The 17,696-nt window shown below is 42.3% G+C and overlaps 1 protein-coding gene across 1 annotated transcript in view; it reads right to left on the bottom strand.

The window, feature by feature from the left end:
* Positions 1-335: 335 nt before the first annotated feature.
* LOC147693249 (uncharacterized) overlaps positions 336-17,696 on the bottom strand; it is a 79,947-nt gene continuing 62,586 nt past the window's right edge. Inside the window, exons 6-8 of the mRNA XM_086933204.1 lie at positions 9,668-9,790; positions 5,588-5,710; positions 336-582 (exon numbers count right to left, since the gene is read on the bottom strand). Of these exons, the coding sequence (XP_086789330.1) occupies positions 566-582; positions 5,588-5,710; positions 9,668-9,790 (263 nt within the window). The 3' untranslated portion in view covers positions 336-565. The remainder of the gene's footprint in view (positions 583-5,587; positions 5,711-9,667; positions 9,791-17,696) is intronic.

The raw sequence follows: 17,696 nt of genomic DNA, 5'->3' as shown, positions 1-17,696 counted from the left end.
CCAGAGATTATGTTATTTGCCCAGAATCACAGAATGTAGAGACGATTCCGACACCCAAACCCGCTTTCCCAGTTACAAAGTCAGCAGCTCTGGTTGCTACCCACATCCTCTCATTTAGAATAATATCCAGGATTAAGTGGTGTGAGTATGTGCAGGGTCAAGCTCTCATTTTGTGCACAAACAGCAAAGACCTGTGTGCAGTCCAACTCAAGAGAGAACACCTGCATGGGCCACGTGAACTAGTGAGACCTCTAGTGGACGTAAGTTTGAACTGCACTCAGGCATGCACATGGCTTTTTTGTATTACCCAATTAATGACGGAAGCAGCATTTTTGGTAGGAAAAACACTTTATGCAGACAATAATTGACTCACAGCAGTACATGGTTGACAGTTTGCAAACTGCACAAGTTTTCTCAAAAAACATGTCTTGCATTTTATGTGGATGAGAAGCCTCTGGTGTGTACACGTTGAGCTCCGGGCAGAGATTTGAGAATCACATCTCCTGGTCCTGGGTCAGCAAAGGTCCAGTTATTAGCAGGTCTCATCGCTGGATCATTAGGAAAGTTAATCATGGTGAAAACCTGCAAAATGAAACATGGCACTGTTTACTTATTGCACCAATGTGTCTGACTGAGGTTCCAAATCAAACTCACAGGGGCATATCATCAAGGGCCGGCGTTAACATTATCGCCGCTTTTGCGTCCGTTTTTAGGCAAAAAGCGGCGATAATGTTAACGCCCTATCAGCATGGACACGCTAACGCGTGAATCTATGCTTAGCGCCCATAATCTTATCGCCTCGCATCGCTAATGAGATGCGAGGTAGGCATTCCCGTGTGAACTACAGAGATATTAATCGCTAACAGGCATTCTCCCTATCATCAATGAAATCGCTAACCGGCCTAGCGACATTTAAACTAGCACTAACCGGCTTTATTGCAGGTTTCTTACGCCTGCTAATTTTCTGACTTGGCTATGTCTATAATGGGAGGTGGATTATTATGCTGAGTCCACATCTCCCTATCAGCAATGTTTTTGGCTTACTCTTTTTTTTATCGCAGGTAATCCTGTGATATTGCCCCTTATCGCCGATATTGCCTAGATTACTATCACCTCGGCGATGCGCGTTGCTGATAGTGCGCTCACCGGGCGATAGAATCCGGCGATAGGCGGCGTTAATTTTCTGCACTCTAAACACGGCCAGCGATAATTATCGCTCGCCGTTGATAATATGCCCCAGTGTTTCTCATTACTCACCTCCACTCCCTTACTCTGCTTCCTTGATGGAATCCCATGGAAAATAAATACCCAGCATATTGGCCAAGGCAGTATTTTATGACTTTCTTAAAACAACAGTGGTCCCATGCAAAGTTATATTCACATCCAATAAATATAGACGAAATCAATTCTATATTTTAGAATGACATGTCCAGCCGGACAGAGGTCCTTCAAGTTTACTCAATAAACAGAATTTCAAAATGAAACACGAATACCTTCCACAATGCCCCCGTGAGGTACACAAGCCTGTGCCCAACACATGCAGGGTGATTACAGTTGAAGAAAATAGGAAAGGTTCTAAGGCAAACAAGCGTTTTTCTGTTTACATATCCATTGTACAGAAAATATCAAGTTGCACCATTACATCAGTTTACACAATCAAATTTTGTATGAGGTGCATGAGCAAGTCGACGGCGTTTCGGTTCCCCTAAAGGGTCATGGGAACCATCATCAGGACAAACAAATAGTTGCCTTATTTCACTAAACCTCAAAATGCCGAGGCAGTGCGTGGCTAACAAGGGGCAGGAAGTTGCTCAATATCGCCCGGACCGGCAATCCGGATTAGGAATGCGGGTGCCGTGTTACAGAGTCGTAACCGGACGCCCCAGGGTAAGCCAGAATCGGCGGTCATGGAGGTATTCCCTGGCGTTAATTGATTTCGTCTATATTTATTGGATGTGAATATAACTTTGCATGGGACCACTGTTGTTTTAAGAAATTTGCTCCCCGAGGTCCCTAGCTGACTTAATTGGGGTCCCTTGTTGTCACAAAAGGTATTTTATGACGGCATCACTCACTGTGTGCCAAACCAGCAAATTTATTTGCTGTACTACGAGTGAGCCGGTCAATGACCCTGATGATCCCAAACCCCTCAGAATTACTCATACCGCAGCATCGGAAACTGGGAGGGGAGTAAATAATCCCCAATGCAAATTGTTGTTAAATAATATGCACAAATCTGTATTTCTGTGATAATTCCCAGATCTTTCCCCATATTTCACTCAGACATTGCCCACTAGGGGGCAGATTTACAAGCCCCTTGCACAACTTTTAACATGGGAAAAGTGACGCAAAAGTGGCGCAAGGGGCTTGTAAATCTGCCCCTAGGTCTGTAGATTTCCTGCAAGACTTAATATAACCGGCTCTACCAGTCCCGGGGGGATATCTGGTCCACCTGTAACGAAGGAGTAAATGTATTGTTGGAATGCTGCTGTTGCTTTAAAACTCCTTTGTTGAAGGCGTAAATGTCTTGATCTGAAAACCTCACACCAATGTGTAACAGTCCCATCACGAGTACATTTAAGCGCATTACAAGATTTACCAAATGAAAGTTGATCAGTACTTAAGCCTGTGACTTGAGTTCCCTGCTTAAAGGAATCAACAGCCCAGCTGGGGATGACGTTTGGTGTCTGACTAACTGCAGTAGACCGTTAACTTAGTGCTGTAAGCTAGACAGATTAACCCTGGCACCAAGAAAAAACCACAGTTCATGCATTGCATAAAAAATACTTGTTACTGCAATTGTGAATATCAAATCTAATAAATGTATTGCCCTACCTAACGTACAACCATTTTAGCACACTTTAGCCATGATAAAATAAAAGAATGGTACACATTGCATTTAGAATTCCCAGCATGGCACATTATATTCCTTATGAAAGATAGATAGAGTTATAAGTGGATATTTGGAACATATATTAAATAATTCAGATAATCTGGACAGTGCTATATTGCCACAGGCTGTTTATCCAAGAGAAATTAATAATTAGTGAGAACCTATACACAATTGAATCCCTAACATGTGGGTAGCAAAATCACTATCCTGTGTATCTGCTGTATTTACTGCTTGGCACAATAAAAGGTCTTTGGAATCCACTGTGCGCTCCTGAATATTTCTATTGGAGCGTTGTTGTTGGAAATGTTAATTGCATGTAGCCAATTACCCGCCAAAGCTGGCAACTGATCTGAAAAGTGTTTGGCGGTCATAATAGTCGCATTTGGTGAAATAATGAAATTGAGACTGCCAGAACCATCACTTCACTAAAAGGACAGTCATACCTATGGACACTGAGTTCCTATTACAAAATGGTAAACATGAGTTACTAAACAAGTGTTTAAGTGTGTAATACCCTGGATGTGATAATTGCGGCTGATCAAGAGGGTCAGAGAATATGAAATCATTTTAAGACAAAACCGCTCATGAACTAATAACTGTTAGAACTCGAGATGCATTGTGGAACTTGCAGTCATTGTGAGAGACATTTCCTACTGAGGGTGTTTTTTTTAATCCACGGGCACTGCAATTGGATGGGTGTAAAACCTGGCAACCGATGGGAGTGAGTTTTGTTATATATATCTATATATATATATATATAAAAACTAAAGTATGTCCGTCTGTCTGTTTGTCCTTTATGCATTACTACACCATTCATCTGAACGCCATGAAACTTTGGGAAGTTGTTGAGTACACTCCCACGAAGGTTTCTGTCAAAAATATATTTTTTAAATCGGCCCCCCAAGGCCCTCATAATCTTTCGAATACTGAAATAGACAGCGAATTTGCAAGCATTGTCGCCAGTTATGACCCCCAAACGGAAATCGATTGGTTAATCTACATCAGAAGCACAAAAGAAAAAGGCATTACGAGATTCTGAAACAGACGAGCAACGGGATGCAAGATTAGAAGCTGTTCAAATACAAACTGCTCAAGTTCGTAATTCTCAAACAAACGAGCAACGAGAATCAAGATTGGAAGCCAATCAAGTACGCACTGCTCAAGCCCGTTCTTCTCAAAGAAACAAGCATCGAGAATCAAGATTGGAAACAGATTGATTATGCACTGCTCAAGCCCGCTCGAATGAAACAGGAGAGCAACGAGAATCAAGATTGGAAAACGATCAATTAGGCACTGCTCAAGCCCGCTCGAATGAAACAGGAGAGCAACCAGAATCAAGATTGGAAGCCAATTGAGGACGCACTGCTCAAGCCACACTTAGAAATGTTAAACAAAATAAAATGAATAAGTTTCAATAACAATGACACAATGTAAATTTAAGGTTATCATAATGAGTTTCCTTGAATTTCCTTTCTTCTGAGATCGCAGCAACGCGCGACGGGCATATAATCAGGTCGTTTCTGTGCCTCATGTGAATTAAAAGGTTCTGTGAACATTGCCTCGTAGAGTGCGGTCTCTAAAGCTTGGGGACTCTTTGGGAGATTTATGGACACGGCAACTCCGGCCGTGGGAGACCGAACTGCCGTCAACGTCAGTTACAGGTCTGTGAGGCAGCAGCAGGCCGCAGCAGCCTATTTCCAGCACGAAGCAAGCACTTTCAAGGAGAGGCACATTTATGAACTTGGAACCCACCAGAGGGTAAAAATTAAATTTTAAAAATCGGGAGTTGTACTATGAAGGGAAAAACGGACCCATACAAGAAGACCCACACCAGAAGGGAATTGATTGGGACTACTGCGACTAGCATGCATTGCACTAGAGTATGCATGCTGTGCTTAAATGGCCAGAAGTCCGTTGCTGTTTTTCCGCTTTACATTGCCCGCCCTATGAAGAAGATGCTAGGAGCATTGAAACGCGTCAGGGACTGCATATAATCAGGTTGTTTCTGTGCCTCATGTGAATTAGAAGGTTCTGTGAGCATTGCCTCGTGGAGTGCGGTCTCTAAAGCTTGGAGACTCTTTGGGAGATATATATATATATATATATATATATATATATATATATATATATATATATATATATATATATATATATATATATATATATATATATATATATATATATATATGAAAAAAATGATAATATCAGGCCCTCGGTGGGGACAAGCATTGAGACAGGTGAATTCTTGCAGAAAGGCGTTGGCTTGGCACAGTAGAAGGTCTTTGGAATCTGCAGTGTGCTCCTGAATGTTCCTATTGGAGCGTTGTTGGAAATGTTAATGATTTAAAAACCAATATCAACTCATTGTTGTCAGACTCAGAACAAATACAGTAATCATCCTGAGTCACTACATTGTACAACAACTGAATCCCAAATAACAACAATGCTTTCACTTATATAAACCCAAACCTATCGTCTTTGTCAAAGCTTGTTGACATGCACCTGAGGAACTATCTGTTTATCTGATGCCATCATTGTGGTTGTATGCAGTGCTGCTCATGATAAAAGCCGAGAGTGCACAGATTTTGCTTTGGCATTACCCTGTGTGAGCGTCTTCTAGTTTTGGACCATTTGAGGGAGGGGGTGGGGTCTTATGCGGTTACCATGCAGCTGCCTTGCATTATTTAAACTCACCGCCACCTCGTTGGCACTCCCAACCGTCACACCAGTCTACTCTGACACATCTCTGCTTCCATGGACATCCATCATTCCCAGGTCTTGGCCGGCACTCATTGGGGCAGTGTCGGTCATCAGGCTCTGAAAAGGACACATCAGCAGAACTAATGCATGTGGTCATTCAAAAATGGAACTCTTGTTTCATCATTTCATTCCACTTGCTCAGCAGTTACCGCACAGGAAGCTCCCCCACCAGTACTGTCTACTCTGCCCCTACTGTCTGAGTTTACAGATGCTCTATATATCTAAGGTTTCTGTTTGTAAAACACAGACATGGTGCAGTAGAAGGCAGCATGTGTGGTATACCAGCCTTGTGGCCAATCTCCACTGATTCCACACACCTCATGTCTCAGCAGCCACTGCAGCTCAGCCAACGAAGAAGGCACGTGGGCAAATCATTGCAGTCCAGATAAAGTCCTGGTGATGGCCTTTTGTGGAGTTTGAAAACCCTGACTTGGTTTAGCCAAGTCTCCAAGAGGCACCATTTCCATTCTCAAAGTGGGACAGAAAAAAAAGACAATGACAGCCGTAGCCGGCGAGGGGTTCCAGAGCAGGAACAACTGAGAAGTGAAGATGCAAGTGGAAGAGTCAAATCTTCCAAAAGCTGCACAAACCTCCCATTCAAAGGTAACTGCAGCCAACTTTAAACTAAGTTTTTTAAATGAATTGACCTGGTTGAGGGCAAACATTTCTTGATGAGGACATGGATTAATATTCCTCAAAGGGCTGTCCAGAGGTGTCAACAATTGTGTTGTCTTACGGGGTGTACCCTAATGTCAATAAACATGTCCACCGTTGGATCATATATCCACAGTTTGAGAACAGGACTGGAGCTTGTACCCCAGGACATGCTGTCAGTATTTTTATGAATGCTCACCCCATGTGTTTGGGTTGCACACATTTAAACCTGTGCCATATATGCTTTCAGTAGCCCTGCTATGGCTCTCAGTTCATTGCTGGATAGTCCTGGTTAGATTAAGTAACCCTTGGCCAACCACCACCTTAATCTCCGAAATCAAGGTTCGAATGGAGGAAGAGCAGAGATCTGACCAGGATGAGACAGAAAGGACCCAATCAAAGGCAGAACAGTTTTCCTAATACCAACCTGTTAGGATGATAAACTTTCTATACACTCATCAAAATTGTCTTAACATTCCCTTCTTCTCTCTCCTCTCTTTCCGTTTATCTGTTTTTGGTTCTTGCCTGCAACAAAGCACGCCCTGCATGCTCTCCCGCTTGCAACAGATATTGTATACACCAAGGGTCTGGCAGACCAACCATTGCTGAACATTTATTGGCTCAATTGTCATTTACTGCCTTCTAATTGGCCAGTCAGTACTGGCGTCACTTCCTCTTCTTTCAGCTGGGACATGAACCAAGTATGATTGTTTCTGTGATTGAGGTGCTGCTTTTATTTTTTCTTCTTCCCTGTCACCTTTGCTGAATGTCTTGCCATCTGTAACTATGTTTTACTAGGTCACACACACTTCAAAGAAGTCCTTTTCTTCTTTGAAAAGGATGTTTATTCTGGCACTTAATGTTATCTGTTTCCAAATGTATTTTAACTAAGCCATAGACATGGGTGCTATTGCTTTCTTTATGTGATAGGATTTCTTGCCAAATATCATATTTTCTTTCTTTTTCATGCATGGGGAGATTAACTGATTTCTTCAGAATCACAGGGGAGCTGCACCAAGACATACCAAGCACTGGGAAAGACAATAGGTCTCACCTTGGAGACTATTGTCTCTGTCATTGGTTTTTGTTCATGCTGTACAGCATGGGCATTGCCTACTTTGGCATTGATTTGTAGCCATGCTGTATATCATTGTGGCTTTTGTGCAGCATGGCTAAAAATAATAAAAATAAAAAAGGACTATGATGTGAATACACTTTAAAAATAAAACAGGCTGCATCATAGCACTTTTTAAAATTAGTTTTAACCACACTGCAAAGCATCGGCGCTGCTGTACAGCACACTAAAACATTGTCAATGCCAATACCTCTTCTAGGTGAGACGCTTTGGTTTTGCCAATGCTTGTTCCACAGCATTTTGAAGTAGTGCAAGGATGCACCAGCAGCACTACAAAAAAACAACAGACATACCATAATAGTATCTGTTTACCATCCCCCTTTTCTCCTGTTTTGCTTTTGCCTCTTTCCTGTTCCTCCTTCCTATTTTCATTCTCTCATAGTGCTATGAAGCTGCCCAACGTTGGTGTCAGAGCTATACAACCATGTAATTTAATGTAACGAGGAGGCCATTTGTGTGTACAATTAACATTACATATTTTAGCCTGTTAATCAGTGTCCAAATATCATGCAAGGGTTGTCCTGTTGTTCATCATGTCAGGTGCAGGCATAAGCTTCTGAGTACGGTCATTTCCAGATCTGTGGCCAAGGGTGCTACAGGTGTAAATTATGCACATTGTCATTTACGTTACGTGTTTGACCATTTCCAAATAGTGGAACAGTGATATAAGAAGATATGGAGGTTAATGGAGGTCAGGGATTCTGGGTTGGACTCAGCTGTCAGGTTCCCATGCTATGTTGGGCATCATCATGGTGATCTAGGTCCACAGTTTGGGTGACGATTGATGCTCCAGCCCAGGTCAATTGAGAAAGCAGGCCAAACTCTCTTCAAACATTAGATGTGGGGCAGTGTATATAAATAGACATAAAAACCAATGTCAACTCATTGTTGTCACACTCAGAACAAAGGATAATCAAAGGAGAGAGCAAGGGTTTTTAGGGGCGCGTCCTGTCCCCAAATGTATTATGTAGAAACAATGTGGACCAGCCCACTATGTGTTGGAATATTCACTAATATTCTTGGTCACTTGTGACGGTGGCCTTATGACTGGAACCAATGGGTCTTGTTAATAAACCCCTCACACACCAACCTGGTTGGTGACATGCTTCATCATCGGGGTCCAACCAGGCAGCCGAATGACGCCTGGTTGTGCTTCCACGCCTGACTACAGCGGAGCAGGTGTCGTGCAACAGTGTGATGTGGATGAAGGTGAGTTTAAAAGATCCCTCGGTGTCCCGGGACGCCGAGGGACCCGCAATAGGTTTCCCCGCAGAGGACACTCACCAAACAAATTGGAAATGGGAGTCCCTCTCTCCCGCGCCCTGAATTAAAAGAACTGAAAGTTATAGCGATGTTTTTTCTCGCAATTGTCAAGTGTCTGTAAGTATATAGACACTGATTTTACTTTTCACTTTTTTCCACACACCTTAGCGCGTGTGTAGGACAAATATCACCTGTGGCACCACATTTTTCCACTCACTTCACCTTTCTCATGGTCGTGAAGAAAGTCCCGCCTACTTTTTCCAGAAGGGACTGAAACATGTAGACCACATAAGCCAACTCTTAGTAATAATTTTTCTACTTGTAGTTGCATCACATATTTTTAATCAATACCCTGGGCCGCCAAGAATAAAACAGTAGGTAATGATTCCCAGAGGTATCTTTTAAACTCACCTTCATCCACATCACACTGTTGCACGACACCTGCTCCACTGTAGTCAGGCCTGGAAGCACAACCAGGCGGCATTCGGCTGCCTGGTTGGACCCCGATGATGAAGCATGACGCCAACCAGGTTGGTGTGTGAGGGGTTTATTAACAAGACCCATTGGGTCCAGTAATGAGGACACCGTCACAAGTGACCAAGAATATTAGTGAATATTCCAACACATCGTGGGCTGGTCCACATTGTTTCTACACATTCAGAACAAATACAGTACTTATCTTGTGTCACTTAATTAGACAAGTGAATCCCAAATAACAGCAATGCTTTCTCCTATATAAACCCAAACATATTGTCTTTGTCAGCTTGTTGACAGGTACCTGAGGAGCTGTCTGTATATCTGATGCCATCATTCTGGTGTTATGCTCATGATAAAATCAGAGAGTGCACAGATTTTGCATTGGCATCACCCTGTGTGACCTTCTTCTAGTTTAGGACCATTGGAGTGAGGGGTTGGGGTCTCATGTGGGTACCATGCAGCTGCCTTGTATTGTTCCAACTCACCACCATCTCGTTTGCACTCCCAACCGTCACACCAGCCTACTTTAACACATTTCTGCTTCCCGGGACATCCATCATTCCCAGGCCTTGGCCGGCACTCACTAGGGCAGCGTCGGTCATCAGGCTCTGAAAAGTACACATCAGCAGAATTAATGCACGTGCACGTTCAAAAATGGAAATCTAGTTTCGTCATTCCATTCCACTTACTTAGCAGTTACCGCACAGGAGCTCCCCCACCAGTGCTGTTCACTCTGCCTATAAGTGTCTGAGTTCATGAATGCCCTATAAAGCTGAGGTTTCTGTTTGTAAAACACTGACATGGTGCAGTAGAAGGCAGCATGTGTGGTATACCAGTTTCGTGGCCAATCTCCACTGATTCCACACACCTCATGTCTCAGCAGCCACTGCAGCTCAGCCAAAGAAGAAGGCATGTGGTCAAATCATTGCAGTCCAGTTAAAGTCCTGGTGATAGCCTACTGGTGAGTCTGGTGAGTCTGAAAAGGCTGACTTGGTTTAGCCAAGGCTCCAAGAGGTACCATTTCCATTCATGAAGTGGGACTGACAAAAAGTCAATGACAGCCGTAGCCGGCGAGGGGGTCTAGAGCAGGAACAACAAAGAGGAGAAGATGCAAGTGAAAGAGTCAAATCTTCTAACAGCTGCACAGACCTCCTATTCAAAGGTAACTGCAGCCAACTTTAAAGCAAGATTTTTAACCGAATTGACCTGGTTGAGGACAAACACTCCTTGATGAGGACATGGATTAATATCCCACAAAGGGCAGTCCAGAGGTGTCAGCAACCGTGCTGTCTTACGGGGTTCTACCCTACGGTCAAAGAATATGCACAGTTTGAGAACAGGACTGGAGCTTGTACCAGAGGACATGCTGTCGGAAGTTTTATGAATAATCGCCCCTTGTGTTTGGGTTGCACGCATGTAAACCTGTGCCATATAAACTTTCAGTAGCCCTGCTATGGCTATCATCAACGAGGTCAAAAAACAACTAAGCGATACCAATTGTTATCGTAAACTCAACAAAGATCCGACAATGGAATTAAAACACCAATTGCATTCCATCATTGATGAAGCCTTTCAAAAAGGATTTCTTGGAAAAAAGGAATTTAAATACCTGAAAATAAAACACCCGAGGATTCCACTCTTTTACGTACTACCGAAAGTACATAAAAACGCCAACTCTCCACCCGGACGACCAATAGTATCTGGTTGTGAGTCGCTGATGGAACCCATTTCCAAATTTGTGGACTTCTTTTTGAAGCCATTTATTCCTGATGTAAAGTCTTACATCAGAGACACAACCGACTTCATCAATAAAATACAAGATGTGAAATTTAACAACACATGTGACTGGCTAGTCACAATGGATATAACATCTTTATACACGCAAATACCACAAGATGAAGGATTACAGGTTCTAAAATACTTTTTGGAAACACGAGACAAACCAGAACAAGTTCCTACAGAATTTATTTTACAGTTGGCTAGGTTTGCCCTCAAAAACAATTATTTTTACTTTGACGGTGATTTTTACTTTCAGACAGGTGGAGTGGCTATGGGCTGTCCATTCGCCCCAGAGCTAGCCGTCCTCTTTATGTCAATCTATGAGGACAGATTCATCTACCAAAACAATCCCTTCAATCATGCAATAAACCATTGGAGTCAATTCATTGACGACGTGTTTTTTGTATGGTCAGGCCCCGAGGAAGAACTAAAGATGTTCAATCAGTGGCTCAACAACAGGACACAAGAGATCAAATTCAGCCTTGTATATTCCAAAAACAAAATCCCATTTTTGGATGTAGAGATATACCCCACGGAGGAAGGAGAATTAAAAACGACCCTCCATAAAAAAGAAACCGACTGGAATCGGTCATTACATTTCACAAGTAATCACCCTCGCAGCCTCAAAGAAAATTTACCATATGGGCAATACCTTAGGATCCCGAGGAATTGTCATGAGAAACAGGAATATGAAAAACATGCTGAAAAATTAACCATCAATCTCATTGAGCGTGGATACCCTAAAAAATTGTTGCGCCGTTCCAAGAAACGGGCATGGTGGACTCCACGAGAACATCTGTTGGAGAAAAAAACAAAAAAGAAATTGGATAGAATAGTCTTGGTAACAACGTATTGCCCCAATTCAAACAAGCTGAAAAAAATAGTAAATAACAACTGGCACTTAGTTAAAAATCTGTGTGAAGAATTGAACAAACCACCACTATTCGCCTTTAAAAAGGAATCAAATTTGGCCAATAAATTAGTGAGAGCTGCACTACCAACAAAGCCATCCACCAATTTGAGAAGCATGATGGGCCTCCCACCGGTGATGGGACATCATAAATGCGGAGGATGCAATTGCTGTGAATTCACTGAAGAAGGATCAACTTTCAAATACAATGGAATAACGTGGAAACACGAGTGTTTTACAAATTGTAAAACGAAATGTGTGATCTATGGGATCAGGTGCCCATGTAACCTCCTTTACATTGGAAAAACAAATCAGGAGGCTCGTTCAAGAATACAGCAACACAAATCCAGAATAAAGCGCAAGGTACCCAATGCCCCACTGGTCAACCATTGGCAATTGAAAAACCATGAGGATAAAGATCTGCGATGGACTATAATTACAAAAGTGGAACAAGATCCAAGAGGAGGAGACATGGACGCAAAATTGTCAAAAATGGAGGCATCAATGATTGTAAGATTCAACACTGCCACCCATGGATTAAATGAACTTTCAGAGATGTTCAAGCTTTAAGCCACACTAATAGAACATCTGCATGTAACATACGATCGACAAACGATCCCCCATCCAAGTTGGCCCCCAATCGAGAATGACAATCAGAATTTAGCCATCATGCATGAACGGGCCACAACAGTGTTTTTTCAGCCTCAAGACCACAATTCATCTATAGACCACGAACCACCAGCAAACCTTATTCATACACGCAACACCGTGACCAATTGACTAGGCAAAGATGGCGACAGGAATACATGAGAAAGTCATGTGACCCCACAATCAGGAAGGAAATACAGCCCTTGTTGCAGTCTCTCAGATCGTGAGACGGGACCATAACGGAGCACACTGTGAAACGAAAGGTAAGATCCAGTGGACACCTCCAAGATATCCCTGTGGACGCTAAAAGAGTGCAAACTATTGAGATCATTTCTCCTTTGGCCCCCGCAGGCACACTGGGAACCGCACGACAAACGCAAACGGATCCCCATTCTCGGCAGTTTTTAAACAACATAACCGGTAAGAACAACCGCCCGAATGCCATAACCACTCAGTCCGATCCCACACATTAGAGAAGTTGTTGACACAATTCCTCCCTTCTTTCACTGCAGGAATAAAAGAGAAAGACACACCTTAATAGTGAGTATGCGTGTATGTCTTTCAAGTATGTTGGATGTTGGATGGTGTGAATAATTGTACTAAATAAGGTATGTACACTCATTATATAGGTGGTCCCGCTCCGCGGAAAGTGATGAACCCATGAGGCACAACAGACCCGCATTTGAAGAGGTGAGAAGCATAGAATTGGGTGTTGAACCAATAGCAGCTCACATAGACAAAGATCTCGCATTAATACAGGTTCCCCTTTTCTCCATTCACAGCCCATGGTCCTGACGAGAACTCCATAACCAAGGAGTTCGAAACGCGTAGACCGTCCCAGATCACGTTTTTTACGTGGAAACCTTAAGCAAACCGAAAAATCTTTTCTGATCTAAGAGAGTTATATGTAAAAACAAGAATCTAAGGTTTCGTGCATAGGAATTGTATATAAATCAAAAAAGTTTTTTTGTTCTGTCAGACTGGTAGTTGTATGATTGGTGTTGAGAGTATGATTGAAATACCCCTTAGTATGAATGTTATACAAATATTTATATGATTATTGTTGTGTATTTTTTTTTGTATTGTGCTTCACAAAAAGTGTTGTTGAAATATGAAATAACTTTGAAAAAATACAGAAAAGGAAAAAATTGTAAATAAAATACAAATTCGAATGGAGTAATTCAGTGATAAAACTCTTTTTTGCATATAGTTTAGTTCATATGCTCTGAATGAAACAAGTCTTTTAGAAATCAATTGGCAGTATTGGCATTTTGTTTGGTATTACCAGCCAAAGAAGAAGGCATGTGGTCAAATCATTGCAGTCCAGTTAAAGTCCTGGTGATAGCCTACTGGTGAGTCTGAAAAGGCTGACTTGGTTTAGCCAAGGCTCCAAGAGGTACAATTTCCATTCATGAAGTGGGACTGACAAAAAGTCAATGACAGCCGTAGCCGGCGAGGGGGTCTAGAGCAGGAACAACAAAGAGGAGAAGATGCAAGTGAAAGAGTCAAATCTTCTAACAGCTGCACAGACCTCCTATTCAAAGGTAACTGCAGCCAACTTTAAAGCAAGATTTTTAACCGAATTGACCTGGTTGAGGACAAACACTCCTTGATGAGGACATGGATTAATATCCCACAAAGGGCAGTCCAGAGGTGTCAGCAACCGTACTGTCTTACGGGGTTCTACCCTACGGTCAAAGAATATGCACAGTTTGAGAACAGGACTGGAGCTTGTACCAGAGGACATGCTGTCAGAAGTTTTATGAATAATCGCCCCTTGTGTTTGGGTTGCACGCATGTAAACCTGTGCCATATAAACTTTCAGTAGCCCTGCTATGGCTCTCAGTTCATTGCTGAATAGTCCTGGTGAGATCAAGTGGCCCTTAACCAACCACCACCTCAATTTCCAAGATCAAAGTTCGAATGGAAGAAGAGCAGAGATCTGACCAGGATGAGACAAAGGCCCACATGCATCAATATCGGCAATTGCGATTTCTAAATTGCGAAGAATAGCGATTCGCAATTTAGAAATCGCAAAAGCCTATGCATGATTATTTTTTCCTTTTTTATGCAATTCAGTAGAAATCGCTATTTTTACCGAATTGCATAAAAAATTCGATTTTTCAATTGCGAATTCGCAATCCCCATTCATTCCTATGGGCTAAAATGCCCATTGGAATGAATGGCAATTGCGAATTCGCAATTGAAAAATCGCAATTCATCAAAGCATTTCAAGGGTGGAGAGGGGGGTCCAAATGACCCCCCCCTGCACCCATGAAAAGTACTTTTAAGCATAATTTACATACACACATGTCCTAAGGACATGTGTGTCTGTAAGTTAACAGTTTAAAAAATGCTTTTTTGAACAATTTTGCAAATTACCACGAAGTTCAACTTCGTGGTAATTTGCACTTGCAATTTCAAATTTCGCAATTTGAAATCAAATGATGCATAGCATTTCAGAAATCGCTAAATTGCGATTTCTGAAATGCTATCGCAATTTTAGGAATCGCAAAAAAGATGCGATTTCTAAAATAGCATGATGCATCTCAAAAAGCATTTTTGGAATCGCAAACGGACGATTTTAAGGAATCGCACCGTTTGCGACTACAAAAATGCTTGATGCATGTGGGCCAAAATGTCCCAACTGATGCAAGAACAGTTTTACAAATGCCACACTCTGGGGATGGTATACTTTCCATAAAAGCATCAAAATTGTCCTATCATTCACTTCTGCTCTCTCCTCTTTTTCTGTCCATCTGTTTTTGGTTCTTTCCTGCAACAAAGCATGCGCTGCATGCTCTCTCGCTTGCAATAGATATTGTATACAAGAAGGGTCTGGCAGACCAACCATTGCTTAACATTTATTCGCTTAATTGTTATTTCCTGCCTTCTAATTGGCCAGTGAGTACTGACTTCACTTTGCGTGCTTTCAGCTGGAGCATGGACCAAGTACTGGTTTCTTCAGCTTGATGACTGTCCTTCTGCTGATTGTGCAGGGATTGAGCTACTACTTTTATTTTTTCTTCTTCCCTGTCACCTTTGCTGAATGTCTTGCCATCTGTAACTATGTATTACTAGGTCACACACACTTCAAAGAAGTCCTTTTCTTCTTTGAAAAGGATGTTTATTCTGGCACTTAATGTTATCTGTTTCCAAAAGTATTTTAACTAAGCCATTGACATGGGTGCTATTGCTTTCATTATGGGATTTCTTGCCAAATATAATATTTTTATTCTTTTTCACGCATGGGGGGGATTAACTGATTTCTTCAGAATCACAGGGATTCTGCACCTGGAACTAACAAGCACTGGGAAACACAATAGGTCTTGTCTTTGAGACTATTGTCTATGTCCTTGCTTTTTGTTCATGTTGTACAGCATAGGCATCGCCTACTTTGTCAGTGATTTGTAGCCATGCTGTATAGCATTGTGGCTGCTGTGCAGCATGGGTAAAAATATTAACAATAAGAAAGGACTATGATGCCAATGCACTTAATAAAAAAAGAGTATTAAGCCTGGCTGCATCATACCACTTTTTCAAATGAATTGTAACCACACCGCACTCTAAAACATTGCCAATGCCAATACCTCTTCTAGGTGAGACGCTTTGGCTTTGCCAATGCTTGTTCCACAGCATTTTGAAGTAGTGCAAGGATGCACCAGCAGCACTACAAAAAAAACATACCATAATAGTATCTGTTTACCACCCCCCTTTTCTCCTGTTTTGCTTTTGCCTCTTTCCTGCTCCTCCTTCCTATTTTCAGTCTCTCATAGTGCTATGAAGCTGCCTAACGTTGGTGTAAGAGCTATACAACCTTGTAATTTAATGTAACGAGGAGGCCATTTGTGTGTACGATTAACATTACATGTTTTAGCCTGTTAATCAGTGTCCAAATATCATGCAGGAGTTGTCCTGTTGTTCATCATGTCAGGTGCAGGCATAAGCTTCTGAGTACGGTCATTTCCAGATCTGTGGCCAAGGGTGCTACAGGTGTAAATTATGCACATCGTAATTTACTTTACGTGTTTGACCATTTCCAAATAGTGGAACAGTGATATAAGAACACACTACAATTGTGATAATTGCATGCAGTTAGATATGTATGAAACTGCATAATTTTACTTCCATTTTCAAACATCTCTTAAGAGTGTTGACCATGATTGACTTTGGTAGGTTGTACTCTGCACTCTCTTGAATAGCGCGTTATTGACTTTGATAGATCATGCGCTGCACTCTCTTGAACAGGGAGTTACTGACATTGGAGGTCATGCGCTGAATTCTCTGGAATTGGGAGGTATTAACATTGGTAGGTCATGTGCAGCATCCTCTTGAATACGAAGAAATTAACTTTGGTGGGAGAAGCGCTGCACTCTCTGCAATAGGGAGATACTAACTTAGATAGGTCATGCGCTGCCCCCTCTTGAATAGAGACTTATTGACTTTGGTAGGTTGTTCGCTGCATTCTCTTGAATAGGGAGTTATTGACTTTGTTACATCATGCACTGCACTTTCTTGAATAGGGAGGTATTGACTTTGGAGGTCATGCGCTGCACTGTCTTGAGTAGGGAGTTCCTGGCTTTGGTATTTCATGCGCTGCACTCTCTTGAATAGGGAGTTATTGACTTTGGTATGTCGTGCTCTGCACTCTCTTGAATAGGGAGAAGTTATTGACATGGGTAGGTCATGTGCTGCACTCTCTTGAATAGAGAGTTTTTGTCTATGGTAGGTCGTGCGCTGCACTCTCTGGTAGAGAGGTATGGCACAGCAGCCAGGGTTTCTAACTCCGGAGTGCGGGGTGCACGATTTGATACCCAGCTCCGGAGGCAGATTAGCTCAGCATCATTTTAGACTGGGCAATAGCTCACTTAATCTCTGAGACGGCCCCCAGAGCCTTGAGACACTAACAGGTGATTAGTTTGTGCTTTACAAATACCAGGTTACTTCTCTCTTGAATAGGGAGTTTTTTACTTTGTTAGGTCATGCGCTGCACTCTCTTTGATAGGGAGTTATTGACTCTGGTAGTTGGTGTGCCGCACTCTCTTGAATAGAGAGTTATTGACTCTGGTATGTTGTGCGCTGCACTCTCTGGGGAGAGGTATGGTACAGCGGCCAGGGTATCTACTATCCAGAGTACGGGGTGCGCGGTTTGATCCCCAGTGCCGGGGGCAGATTAG

This window comes from Lissotriton vulgaris, chromosome 8, assembly GCF_964263255.1.
Source record: "Lissotriton vulgaris chromosome 8, aLisVul1.2, whole genome shotgun sequence".
In the NCBI taxonomy this organism is placed as follows: domain Eukaryota; kingdom Metazoa; phylum Chordata; class Amphibia; order Caudata; family Salamandridae; genus Lissotriton; species Lissotriton vulgaris.
The sequence above is the reverse complement of the archived record's forward strand: the minus strand, read 5'-3'. Positions and strand labels throughout refer to the sequence as shown.